We start from the raw sequence: 12,154 nt of genomic DNA on the forward strand, positions 1-12,154 counted from the left end.
CATGACTTAGTGGCTGAACAACAACAGTAAATACTCCATTGCTATATTTAAAGTTAAATTTTCTGTCAAATATATAACTATACGGGAAAGTCTTGGTATATGTATTACTTCCTCAGTAGCAGAAGGAAATCCCAGCTTAGCTCACGTTTTATTTTTTTTTTTCCATTTATTTTTATTAGTTGGAGGCTAATTACTTTACATCATTACAGTAGTTTTTGTCATACATTAAAATGAATTAGCCATGGATTTACATGTATCCCCATCCCGGTCCCCCCTCCCACCTCCCTCTCCACCCGATCCCTCTGGGTCTTCCCAGTGCACCAGGCCCGAGCACTTGTCTCATGCATCCAACCTGGGCTGGTGATCTGTTTCACCCTAGATAATATCCATGTTTCAATGCTGTTCTCTTGAAACATCCCACCCTCGCCTTCTCCCAGAGTCCACAAGTCTGTTCTATACATCTGAGTCTCTTTTTCTGTTTTGCATATAGGGTTATCGTTACCATCTTTCTAAAGTCCATATATATGTGTTAGTATACTGTAATGGTCTTTATCTTTCTGGCTTACTTCGCTCTGTATAATGGGCTCCAGTTTCATCCATCTCATTAGAACTGATTCAAATGAATTCTTTTTAATGGCTAAGTAATATTCCATGGTGTATATGTACCACAGCTTCCTCATCCATTCGTCTGCTGATGGGCATCTGGGTTTTAGCTCACGTTTTAATCTTAAAACTCTTTATCAGTCACCTATGTTAGTACGTTTTTCATTTAACTGAGACTGGAGGTCTTAAAGCTTAGAAAACTACTTAGTTTCCTTAAAATTCTTGCTTTTGTGCTTCTTTAAAAATCTGTTTGAATATTGTTTCTTTTCCCTTTCTGTCCTTCCCTGACTCCACAGCTGCTGTGTAAAATGGTGGTAGAATTCAGTCAACAGGTAGGTAAGGTGCAGTAGAGCTAACTCTGGTGTCAGGAAAGAAGTTAGTAGTTTTGAAGCATTAAGGAGTGGGCTTACTATACATACAAAGTTTAGGGAAAGTCTTAACTCATACCACTGTGGCTAATTTGGATACAAGATGTTAACCAACCATTAGGACTAAGTTGAAGTAGCTAGCTGTTTTATGATTTTTTTTTTGGTAAGGTCCCAGAGCAATATTTATTATCTCTTGAGCTTGTCTGCATTTTTTGTAAAACCTCTTTTGGTGTTTTCTTGCTTTACTTTTGCATGGCCTCAATCATATGTGAGGTGATCTTGTCACCAAAACTCTAGTAAACTTCAATCCCTGATAACTTTCTAATAAACATTCAGCACTATTGGTAAGATGTAGCATGCGTTTTAGAGATTAGAGATTATGGGATATTATAAACTGCTTTTATATATGAAAATAATTGAAGTAGTCTTTAAGATTGAAACTAAAAAACTTAAAATTGAATATGCTCATTTTCCTACCCTTTCCCCTTAGTTGAAATGTTTCTCTGGCTGTTTCATGAATCCAAAATTCTTTAACTTTGTCTTAAGATTTTAGGTTATCTGGAGATTAGTTTCTAAGAAACCAGTGGAGTGTGGGGAAGAAGTAGAAGTATAGGCACTTCCAAAAGATGAGGGGTAGAAGTCTTGAAACCTTGGAAGACAGGACTTGCCTAGCCCAGGAATTGTTGATAGGTGGTTAGCATCATTCAACAGTGCCCCCTTCTGGTAAGAATACAGATATCAGAAATGAGCTTCTGTGGAGCCCTAGTTTTCTGCGAAGGAAAAGGGAAAGATAACAAAGATTTTCACTTTTAAAAGTAATGAACTTCTGATAAGATATTATTTGGAAATAATTTGTATTACATTTTTTAAGGTTTCATATTTAGGAGCTGCTTCCAGATTTTCTAGCTTGAGTTATCGTGGAACGATAGGGCTTCTTTCAAATTAAAAATTTATGTTCATACTTACAGTATTACCTCAAGGGATAATTGGATAGTTCTTTTTTAATAGAAAAATGACCCCAATTTATAATTCTGTTTTCTTCGTTTGTTTCTTCTTTACAAATTGCCACTATTTCTAAAGGAAGTGGTGAAATACAACAATCCAAATAGAATTCAAAGCTGAGAAATTCCAGCAGTCAGCAATTCAACAACAGAATTGAAACAATCCAAATAGAATTTTAATCCAAATAGAATTCACTTTTAACAATAAGTGGGAAAATATATCTGTGGAAGACCAGATTGATTAAAGAAGATTACTAAGAACTCGTATTATGCAAGAGTGGTTAATAAGTGGTAGATAAATGAATGGGAGAAACTGACTTTTTCCTTTCACTTGAATTTTGAACTTACAGGTAAACTAAATCACAACTTAATCACAGTTAAAATGTTATTAAATGATATCAAACATTTATGTCATTCATAAACAGAAAATAGCTTCTTTTTGAAACATTGTATTAATAGTTATAATATTTATAAATATTATGTAATACTAGGTAGTACTTTCCCCCATTTTATAAGAAACTACAATTTAAAAACCTGTAGGTTTTCTGAGAAGTGTATTTCACTAGAGCATCCTTTTCCTGGCCTCTGTGAGGTTGACTCATTACACTTTAATAGCATTGTTCTGTTTGTTTTTTATAGCATTCTCGTGTAATTCTTTTCTGTTACCTGTGAATTTGTGGCTCAGGAATAAATGTCTTGAGAGGAACAAAAACATGTTAACCATTGGTGGAAGCTTCATACCTTGTTGTTAGAGAAAAGGCGTCTTCACGGATTATTTGAGTCCTGCTTCTGGATGACTTTGTATTGTTTTGCATTCTAATTTCTTTTTCCTACTCTCTGGCCTGTGGACAAAAATGTCACTATTGCTCAGAATATTTAGACAATGTTTACAAACAAATTAGATTTTTTAAAATGAAAGTAGAGAAGGTGTGTGATTGTATTATGAAAACATTAGGGTTGCTTTCTTTTGCATTTTTCCAAACATAAAATTATATTATGATACTGAATATATTTGTAAATGACAGGGCTCTCATCTACCCTCAAATTTAGAATCCTTGGTATAAAGTATTTAAATTTCGTTCATTTCTCCCAGATTGAGTTGAGGAACAATATGTATCTTTTGTAGGCAAATTAAGAAATTAGAAAAATATTTTTATAAATACCCATATATTGCTGAAAAGGCCCTAAAAGTAAATGACTTTACTAAAGAAAATTTCTCTGGATTATTTTAAAAAGATGGAGTTCATATAGTGATTTTTAATCTAGAAATATTTGCTCAGTGATAACAAGTGATCAGTTGCTGCTGCTGCTGCTAAGTTGCTTCAGTCGTGGCCAATTCTGTGCGACCCCATAGACGGCAGCCCACCAGGCTCCACCATCCCTTTCTTAAAAATTATCATCACTTTTCATTTCCGTAATCAATCCCATCATTTTAGGGTGGAGGCCATGTTTTCAATGGAAAGATTCAACGGATCTTTCAATGGATCCATGGGAAGATTCAGTGGAAAGATTCTCAAGGAGGCTCATTCATTCCAATTTGTCTAATCTCATTCATCCAGCTATAACCCAAGAGCCATTGACTGAGGATTTCCAAACCGCTATTTTGGTAGGTAAATAGGTGTTTACTGCTTTCCTAATGTATTTCCTTGTTTCTTTTTGGACAGGGCCTAATGCAGGAGATCAATGATTTGAGGTTAAGAGTCAGTGAAATGGAAAATGAAAGACTTCAGTATGAGAAAAAGCTGAAATCTACCAAGGTAAGGTTTCATAATGGCAAAAATTTTTATATAAGTGGCTCCACTACTCATCCATGATCAATAATATAGATAAAATACATTTTCTACTAGAATGTGATAAAGAAGACATTTTAAGGCATTTTACAAGTGAACAAAGTTTTTCCCCAAGCTGGAGACCATCTAGAATTTAAACACTATTGTTCTGAATAAGGGCTTCCCGGTGGCTCAGTTGGTGAAGAATCCACCTGCAATGCAGGAGACCCTGTTTCAATTCCTGGGTCAGGAAGATCTGCTGGAGATGGGATAGGCTACCCACTCCAGTATTCTTGGGCTTCCCTTGTGGCTCAGCTGGTGAAGAATCTGCCTGCAATGCAGGAGACCTAGGTTCAGTCCCTGGGTTGGGAAGATCCCCTGGAGAAGGGAAAGGCTACCCACTCCAGTGTTCTGGCCTAGAGAATTCCATGGACTATATAGTCCATGGAGTCACAAAGAGTTGGACACGACTGAGTGACTTTAACGTTCTGAATAATTGGAGAAGGGAGTGGCACCCCACTCCAGTATTCTTGCCTGGAAAATTCCATGGACAGGGGACCCTGGCAGGCTGTAGGTCCATGAGGTCCCAAAAGAGTTGGATACAACTTAGTGACTGAACAGCAACAATTCTGAATAAGAATCAGGGTTTAACTAATTTGGTAGAACATAACCTGTCATTTCTCTCGGTTATCTAACCTCCTTTATAAACTGATACTGTGTTCTTGGTTACTTAGCTTGTCTTTTTCTATCTGTAGTTTTCTTTCACTCCTGTCTCTCTACCAGTCTTTAATGGCCAAACTTTCTAGCATGAAAATCAAGGTGGGTCAGATGCAGTATGAAAAGCAGCGGATGGAACAAAAGTGGGAGTCACTGAAGGTGTAGTAGACCTTGGGTAATGGGTCCATGGCCTGTTGCTTTCTGGCTTGCATTGTTTTGCTGTGATGGTGTTTTTAGTGGTGTGCGCATTCATTTTTTTGTGTGTGTCCCCTGTTTTTTTTTTAATATGTGTAAAGCTAATTAAAGGGACATTGCGATCCCTAACATTGTTTTCAGAAGCATATGAAATAGTGAAAAGTAATAAACTTGTAAAATGAAAGTATTTGTTTATAAATTAAATCTCATTCTCTTAGACTGAGATCCAAGCATGGTAAAAAAAAAATTGCAAAAGTTCACCTGGGAAAGACTTCTCTTTGGTATCAGTAATAAACAGTCTTGTTCTTTCAAGACTTTCTCAAAGGTAAATGCATACAGCAGTTAACTCTATCATGGCAGTGAGTAGATGTTACTGCTTAGAAGCATAGTGAGCTCATGGCAGCACTTCTTGACAATGCTACTAAAAATTCCTCATATTTGGTGTCCATTCCCACCATAAGTAAAAACTATAATAGGCCAACTTAGCTGCTTTGGAGAGCTACATCTTCTCATAATGCTGAACATAATAGATATCTTTACCAACTGAAAAAATGTTATATTGAAAATAAAGGCACACTTATTAGCATTGCATAGCTTTATTTCCTGTGTTAAATATAACCAGCAAAACTTAAGTTTGCTAAAGCTAGTAATTCTTTACCAAAATGAAGCTGAAACAAACTTCAGTAAATAGAACATTGGATTTAAGGTCTTAAATAGTTGTGTAGTTTTTTTTTTTTTTAAGATTAAAGAATCTCTTTTTTTCCCATTGTTGTAGAAGATTCTATTCTTTTACCTTAGTGATGAGAAGGAATTATTTAGTCCCATGACTTAAAGTTGTTTATTGCCTGCTGCCTTATCCACTAATTAAGTTCTATCTTGTCTAGGGAACATGAGTACCATCTTGAAATGCTGAATAAATGTCAAGCAAGTCTAAGATATTTTTTCAAATTTGTATTTTGTTTTGCTTTTATGACACTAAGCATCTAATTTGATTATCTTCTTTGATTAACTTGCTCAGATATTTTTTTTAACGTAAGACTTAAACCTTAGGGCTTCCCTAGTCCTAATTACACTTTTAAAGATTCATTTTTAAGTTGGCCACAAAGAAACTTGAAATAATTATACCATAGTTATTATAAATTGGACTTTCATTAATTGTCTTGCTTCCTGCTTATCATTGCCACTGATTTCTGAAGTTTGCGTCTAAATTCTTGTAGTTTTTTTGTTTCATTCATGAAAACTAATTATTGACTCAAGAGTTAACAGACTCTCTGAATATTCCCTTTTAGTCATAATCTACTGTTTTTGAATGAATTATCATTTGTAGGAGGAGCTGGCATCTCTAAAAGAACAACTGGAAGAGAAGGAATCTGAAGTGAGAAGACTACAAGAAAAATTGGTTTGCCAGATGAAAGGAGAAGGGGTTGAAATTCTTGATCAAGGTAAGAATATGTATCAAACATTTGTTTTTTTCTTTTGTTAAAACCATCACAGTCTGTAAAAGAAGTTGATGTTAGATGATGTGTAACATTAGCATCAAAGAGAGAGAGGAGCAGCCACAGCAATCTGAGCCCGGGGACTCCTCTGAGGCTCTTCACTGTGCTTGGGCATCCGTCAGCTTCCTCTTGAGCAGCTAGAGGAGGGCACCTCTGTACTTTTGTGGATGTTTATTTTAGATTAAGCCTAATCATTGGTCTAAGTGTTAGTTGCTCACTTGGGGCAACTCTTTTGCAACCCCATGAACTGTAGCCAACCAGTCTCCTCTGTCCGTGAGATTTTCCAGGTAAGAATACTGGAGTGGGTAGCCATTCTCTTCTCTAGGGGATCATCCCGACCCAGGGATTGAACCGAGGTCTCCTGCATTGCAGGCAGATTCTTTACTGTCTGAACGAGCAGGGAAGCCTACATGGTTAATTATTACATGGTAAATTCTCATCATGAGAGAGTTCTTGTCCAAATTACAATTGTCTGTACAGTGAGGGGCTTGAATTAGATTACCTCCATAGTCTTCTTGGCTCTAGATTGCCCCGGCTTTATTTATCTGCAGGTATCACAACTCCCTGTCCATCTGAAAATTCAGTCCATCCAACATTGAGGGAAATGCGTCTTTCCTCTCTGTTTCTGCGTGTATAGGATGTACTTTCTTCAGGGACATTCACAGGCACGTTATGCTTTCACGAGTTGTAAGAGAAAAATGGATTCATAGGACTTGTGAACTACAGAGGCTACGTCAGAGTAATGCAACCCAAAGTCAGATCTGAGGGCCAGCACTGGTCTGTGATTAGGATAGGACAGAGGATGAGATGATTGGATGGCATCACCAACTCGATGGACGTTAGTTTGAGCAAGCTCCGGGCATTGGTGGTGGACAGGGAAGCCTGAGGAGCTGCAGTCCATGGGGTCGCAAAGAGTCAGACACGACTGAGTGACTGGACTGAAGTGAACTGGTCTGTGAACCACTTGTTAGCAGTACCAGACAGGTACAGGCATTAAGAGCTAGTGTTTAGAAACTTCATGGAATCTGATGCTAACATAACATCTAACTGCATGATCAGTGGACTGATTTTGTTGAACAGGAGGTGGATCATTTCAGTGCTGTTAAACTTCAATGGTGAGATGGAGATGACATAAGCAGTGTCCTCATCATGTTCAGGAGGGTCATAGATCAGGCTCTAATGGGAATATAAAAAGCAGCTGATGCAACTTTAGCTGTGTTTTCATCACAGTGTTTAAGAAGCACTTGTACGTGGAAGGCCCAACTTTAATGTGGGAAAATCAAGTCTCAGAAAGATGAAGTAACAGAGGTAGTAACTCGGATTTACATCTTCTCATTAATTACATGAGGTTCTAACCTCACAGAAAGCATTATGGCATTATAGTGCCAGTCCTAAAGTCATAAAGTAATGCTTCCTATTCAGTCTTTATGAGATTAAAGTCTCTTTATTTTAGGTAAAAGGAGACCAAATTATAGTGCTTTTAAAATATTATCATTGTAATATATGCTAACTTCCAATTCAATGGGTTTTCCTGCACAGATGAAAATTTTAAAAAGAAGCTCAAAGACAAAAGTAAGGTTTTTGGTGTATTTCCATCAGCCTTCACATTCACCCAAAGTACTACTTGGACTGTTCTTTGCATGCATTTTTAAAACATTTCTCTCACCAGAGATGTAAAATTGCTTCATCAATAAGCTCCTCATTTCTTCAGGATGTACCAAATAGAGGGTAACTAACCGATGATAGAAGCAGGAGTCAAAGACCATTCTGCAGATTGTACCCGAGTCAGCCCCCTTGCTCTGCAGGATTCAGCAGAGCCCCCAGACTGGTGGAGGGGAGGAAGCATTTTCTCTGTGGCCTGAGATACAGGCTCAGAGGAGAAAACAGTGTTTATACTCCAGTGAAAATCTGCTTTTAAAAACAACACATTTATTTATTTTTGACTGCACTGGTCTTTGTTACTGCATGCAGGCCTTCTCTGCTGCAGTGGGGCTTGAGGGCCTGGGCTCAGTAGTTGTGCGCAGAGTTAGTTGCTCCTCAGGATGTAGCATCTTGCCAGACCCGGGGTCAAACCCGTGTCCTTTGCATTGGCAGGTGGGTTCTTCACCACTGGACCACCAGGAAAGTCAAAACCTACTGTTTTTAAAATTTACCACAGTTAACAATCATCTTAAACTTGCTTTTGCTTTCCAGTGTTTTGTAGCCCACTTTTTCACTGAGATCTATATTAGGGGTTTCTATAAACGTACGTACGCGCTTGTGTTACAAAAGAAATTGTACCCAGGCTGACTAACAGAGTCTAGATTATTTAATGCAGGATAAAGATAAACCCTTAGTGGACTTTCCTCCAGATGTTAAATTCTTCAGGAAATTTGCCATTTAAAAAATAATAAAAGCAGTTCCTACAGAGTATACCGTAATTGAAAGTGTTATATCTCTGCTGGATGACTCATCACTGTGTTAAAATTCACCTTCAGTAGTATTTTTTTCTCTTAGAAGGAGACAACTTTAGCTGAACTTTTTTCTCTGTTTTAATTTTTTTTAATTTGTGATCTCATTTGGGATTGACTTCATATTTAAAATATTTGTTTTTATGATTAAAGTAGCATGCTTTTCTATTTGAATATCAAGTATTAAGGAGAATCACTTACTTTGACCCTTGTATTTTAAGATGGTATTGGAAATGAAGTTTATAGATGAAGCAAAGTACTTATCCTTCTGTATGGAATCTACAGCTAGCTTCTTAGCATGACATTCATGTAAATATCACATTCCATCAGGCTGTTACCATTTGTGTCTCTGTCTCAGTTATAACTGAACATTTTCTCTGCTTTTGTCATATATATATGCCATTCATCACTTTCACCTGCTTTATTATAAGTTTCTTCTTTGAAAATTCCATGTTTTTATTGTTATGGCACTGAAATTTCATCTTCAACGTTCTTATCAGGATTTTGTCCTTGCTTTGAGAGAGGGCAGTTGTTTTTTTTTCTAGAATGACGACGATTAAGGTGAGCTATAATAGAAAGTGTTCATTTTTCAGATTTTCCCTAAAAGAGAATATAAATGGTAAATGTGCCTTAAAAAAAAAAAAAGCAGAATAAATTATTAACATCTTTACCTTAAAACATTTCAACGTGAAGAGTCAGTAGTTTCTTGTTATTTTCACACATGTTTAAAAAAAACAGATTTCTGACTTGATACTGTGATATTTCAGATATTGAAGTACAAAAAATGAAAAAGGCCGTGGAGTCTTTGATGGCAGCAAATGAAGAAAAGGTACGTAGGTGAAATTTAACTGTTTATTTGGATATGTTGCATCATCATTTTGATCGTTCCATGCATTTTCATCAGATAGCCTAGTTTGAAAGAACATCCCCTAAACAACTGACATTAAGGGGATGGATTCTCCCTTCCTGCCCAAGTGGACCTGCTCTCAGCGGGTCAGTGACATACTTGTGCTATGTGGATAGGAATGGAGACCAGCAGCTCTGGCTCTACTGAGAATCCATCCCTCAACAGCCCACCATCTTGAATTTAGAAAGTGTTCAAGCTATCAGATCAGCTTTCTACATTCAAGTGACAAATGAGAGAAAGGACATAGTCCATAGTACATCCTTTCTGTGGTCCCTGGAAATTCTGGGCCACCATATGAACTCTGAAGGAGGTAGCCATGGCAGTTTTAGCTTCAGCATCATGTTGACTTTAATCTCTGTGAACATGTTGCTTCCTTCACACTGCTGGCCTCTTTCACGTCTGGGATTGTCTCTGCTCTCCTGCGTGGTGAGATGCCAGGAAACAGGCACAGGCACCATGTAATCAAGATGGCACTAGGCTTGGTTTGAGATGCACTGGCCTAGTGCCAACGTCTCCAGGAGGGCTTCTCCTCACTGCACTCTGCTCAGAGCAGGGACGTGGGGTCTTAATAAAGTAACGTGTCTCTTCATGGCTTCCCAGACCAACCACATACCCAGCAGGCAGGTTCAGATCCTGTCACCAGAACTGTCCCCCCGTCATGTCCCTTAATGAGTAGAACAAGGAGACATTTTCCCACAAAAAAGAGTAACTTCAAGGAAATAAAAACCAAGTCAATGCTAAAGAACTTTGTCTTGATCTTTTTCTCTCATCATAAGCTTCCTTCTCTTTCTTGCCTAACTCTGTTTATTGCCTTTCACACTTTTTGTTCTTTATTCAATGGAAATAAACTCATTGTACCCACCCACCCATATATAGGTTTATTTGTGTGTGTTAGTCCTCCCCACATCAAATAAAAAGTCATTAGCAAGCTGTCCACATAGATTGAATTTGAAAAAAAACCAAAAACAACACTAAAATTCGTTTTGTTTTCATTTCTCTCCCTCAAAAAGCAACAATAACAAGCAAAACTCCCAGTGTTGAATGAGGGCTTATTAGATGCTCAGACTTCTCTAAGAGCACCAAGAGTGACCTAACTTCTTGGTGGTTCCAAGAAGCCTTCAAAGAGGACATATTTGGGCAAATCCTGAGTGAGAGCAAGAGTCATTCATCAAGAAAATGAAATGTTCTGGGCACAAGATCCATGAGCAAAATCACCAGTCAAAACCAAGTCTTGAAACAGCCACTGCATACTGGGAAAGTTCTGGAGCCATGAGATACAGGTGGAGGACGTGGGTGTATGAGGGGGTGCTATAGTGAAGCTGATGATTTAGTGATTTGGAGTCTCAGCTTTAGACCTGGAACGGTGACATAATTAAATTGCCATGTTAGAAAGCCAATTCTGGTGGCAGAAGCAAGAATAAAAGAAAGAGAATGAAGACAACAATTAAGAGGCTTTTAAAATCGGTGAGAAATGAAGCTGTGGAAAGAAGGCAGTGGCAGTGAGGTGATAAGAGGGTCGGATTTTAGAGAAATTCACTGGTTAACAAGATTTTTAAATCTTTGGATTTGGGGAAAATTTTCTGGTTTGGGCAGTGGGTTGAATGAGGGTACCCATAAAAGAGTTATGGGAATCCAAGCAGAGACTCAAGTACTAGGGGTGAATAATGAGCTTCATTTTAGATGTATTCAATTTGTGATGTGTTTGTGGGACATTAAAAGATTTCTCGTAGAAAGTTGGAAAATGAATCTATATTTCAGGATTAATGTAGGATTATAAGTTAGTGGGCAGAGAACCCTGTCAATTTTAGGAGAAACATAGAGTTGAAATATATAGATGGGTGGGGACGAAACTATAGTTGATATATCAGTTTGCTTTTGCCCCATAATAAATGATATTTGTTAATTCTCATACTTCTGTAGAATGGCTAGATTGTTCTTCTAGTCTGGGCTGACTTTGCTGATCCCCTGCCATTTGCTGGTGGCTTGGATGGGGCTGGATAGTTTAAGATGGTGTAATTCACATGTCTGATGATTGACAGACTGGTCTAGGTTGATCCCAGCTGGGTTATGTCTTCTCCAAATGATCTCCCTACCTCCATTAGGCTAGCCTATGCTTCTTCACGTAGTGGTCTCAGAGTTCCTAGGGCAGCAAGAGAGGGCACGCCCCAGCGTGCAACTACTTTTCAAGCCTTTGCTTTGAACCTCATTTGTTATGTATCATTAGCCTAAGTAGGTCATATGGTCATGCCCCAAATCTATGTTGGAGGGAGCCGGGAGCCTGTGTTTATAATCTACCACTCTGAGGGCCTGGGAGAAGACAAGAGGGTAAAGGATAAAACCTTGAAGCTCTAACATTTCATATTCTGTTCGGGACATTAGCGTGAGGTGGAGTGGGGTGGGTAATGGAAGTAGAATATTCATCTGCTCAAGGATTAACAAATCAAGACAGAAGAAAAGAAAGAGTGGAGAGAAGAGTGAAAGAAGGAAAGTGGGGGTCAATCACGTGCCATCTGGAGATCAAATTCAGAAAAGGATGGAAAGTGTCCATTGTTTTTAGTAAAGAGAAGGTTGTGTGTGTGTGCTCAGCGTGTCTGACATTTGCAACCCCGTGGACTGTAGCCCGCCAGGCTCCTCTGTCCATGAGATTT

At 38.1% G+C, this 12,154-nt stretch overlaps 1 protein-coding gene across 12 annotated transcripts in view; it reads left to right on the top strand.

Moving 5' to 3' along the window:
* Positions 1–12,154, top strand: part of PPFIBP1 (PPFIA binding protein 1) — a 195,461-nt gene that overhangs the window by 151,311 nt on the left and 31,996 nt on the right. For 6 of the 12 annotated variants that reach the window (XM_070453840.1, XM_070453839.1, XM_070453837.1 and 3 more), the window contains 5 exons: positions 3,637–3,729; positions 4,525–4,617; positions 5,981–6,095; positions 7,689–7,721; positions 9,367–9,428. In XM_070453840.1, coding sequence (XP_070309941.1) covers positions 3,637–3,729; positions 4,525–4,617; positions 5,981–6,095; positions 7,689–7,721; positions 9,367–9,428 — 396 coding nt within the window. The remainder of the gene's footprint in view (positions 1–3,636; positions 3,730–4,524; positions 4,618–5,980; positions 6,096–7,688; positions 7,722–9,366; positions 9,429–12,154) is intronic. The other 6 variants (XM_070453843.1, XM_070453846.1, XM_070453844.1 and 3 more) reach the window with 3 other exon arrangements.

Source organism: Odocoileus virginianus, chromosome 23 (assembly GCF_023699985.2).
Source record: "Odocoileus virginianus isolate 20LAN1187 ecotype Illinois chromosome 23, Ovbor_1.2, whole genome shotgun sequence".
Taxonomy (NCBI): domain Eukaryota; kingdom Metazoa; phylum Chordata; class Mammalia; order Artiodactyla; family Cervidae; genus Odocoileus; species Odocoileus virginianus.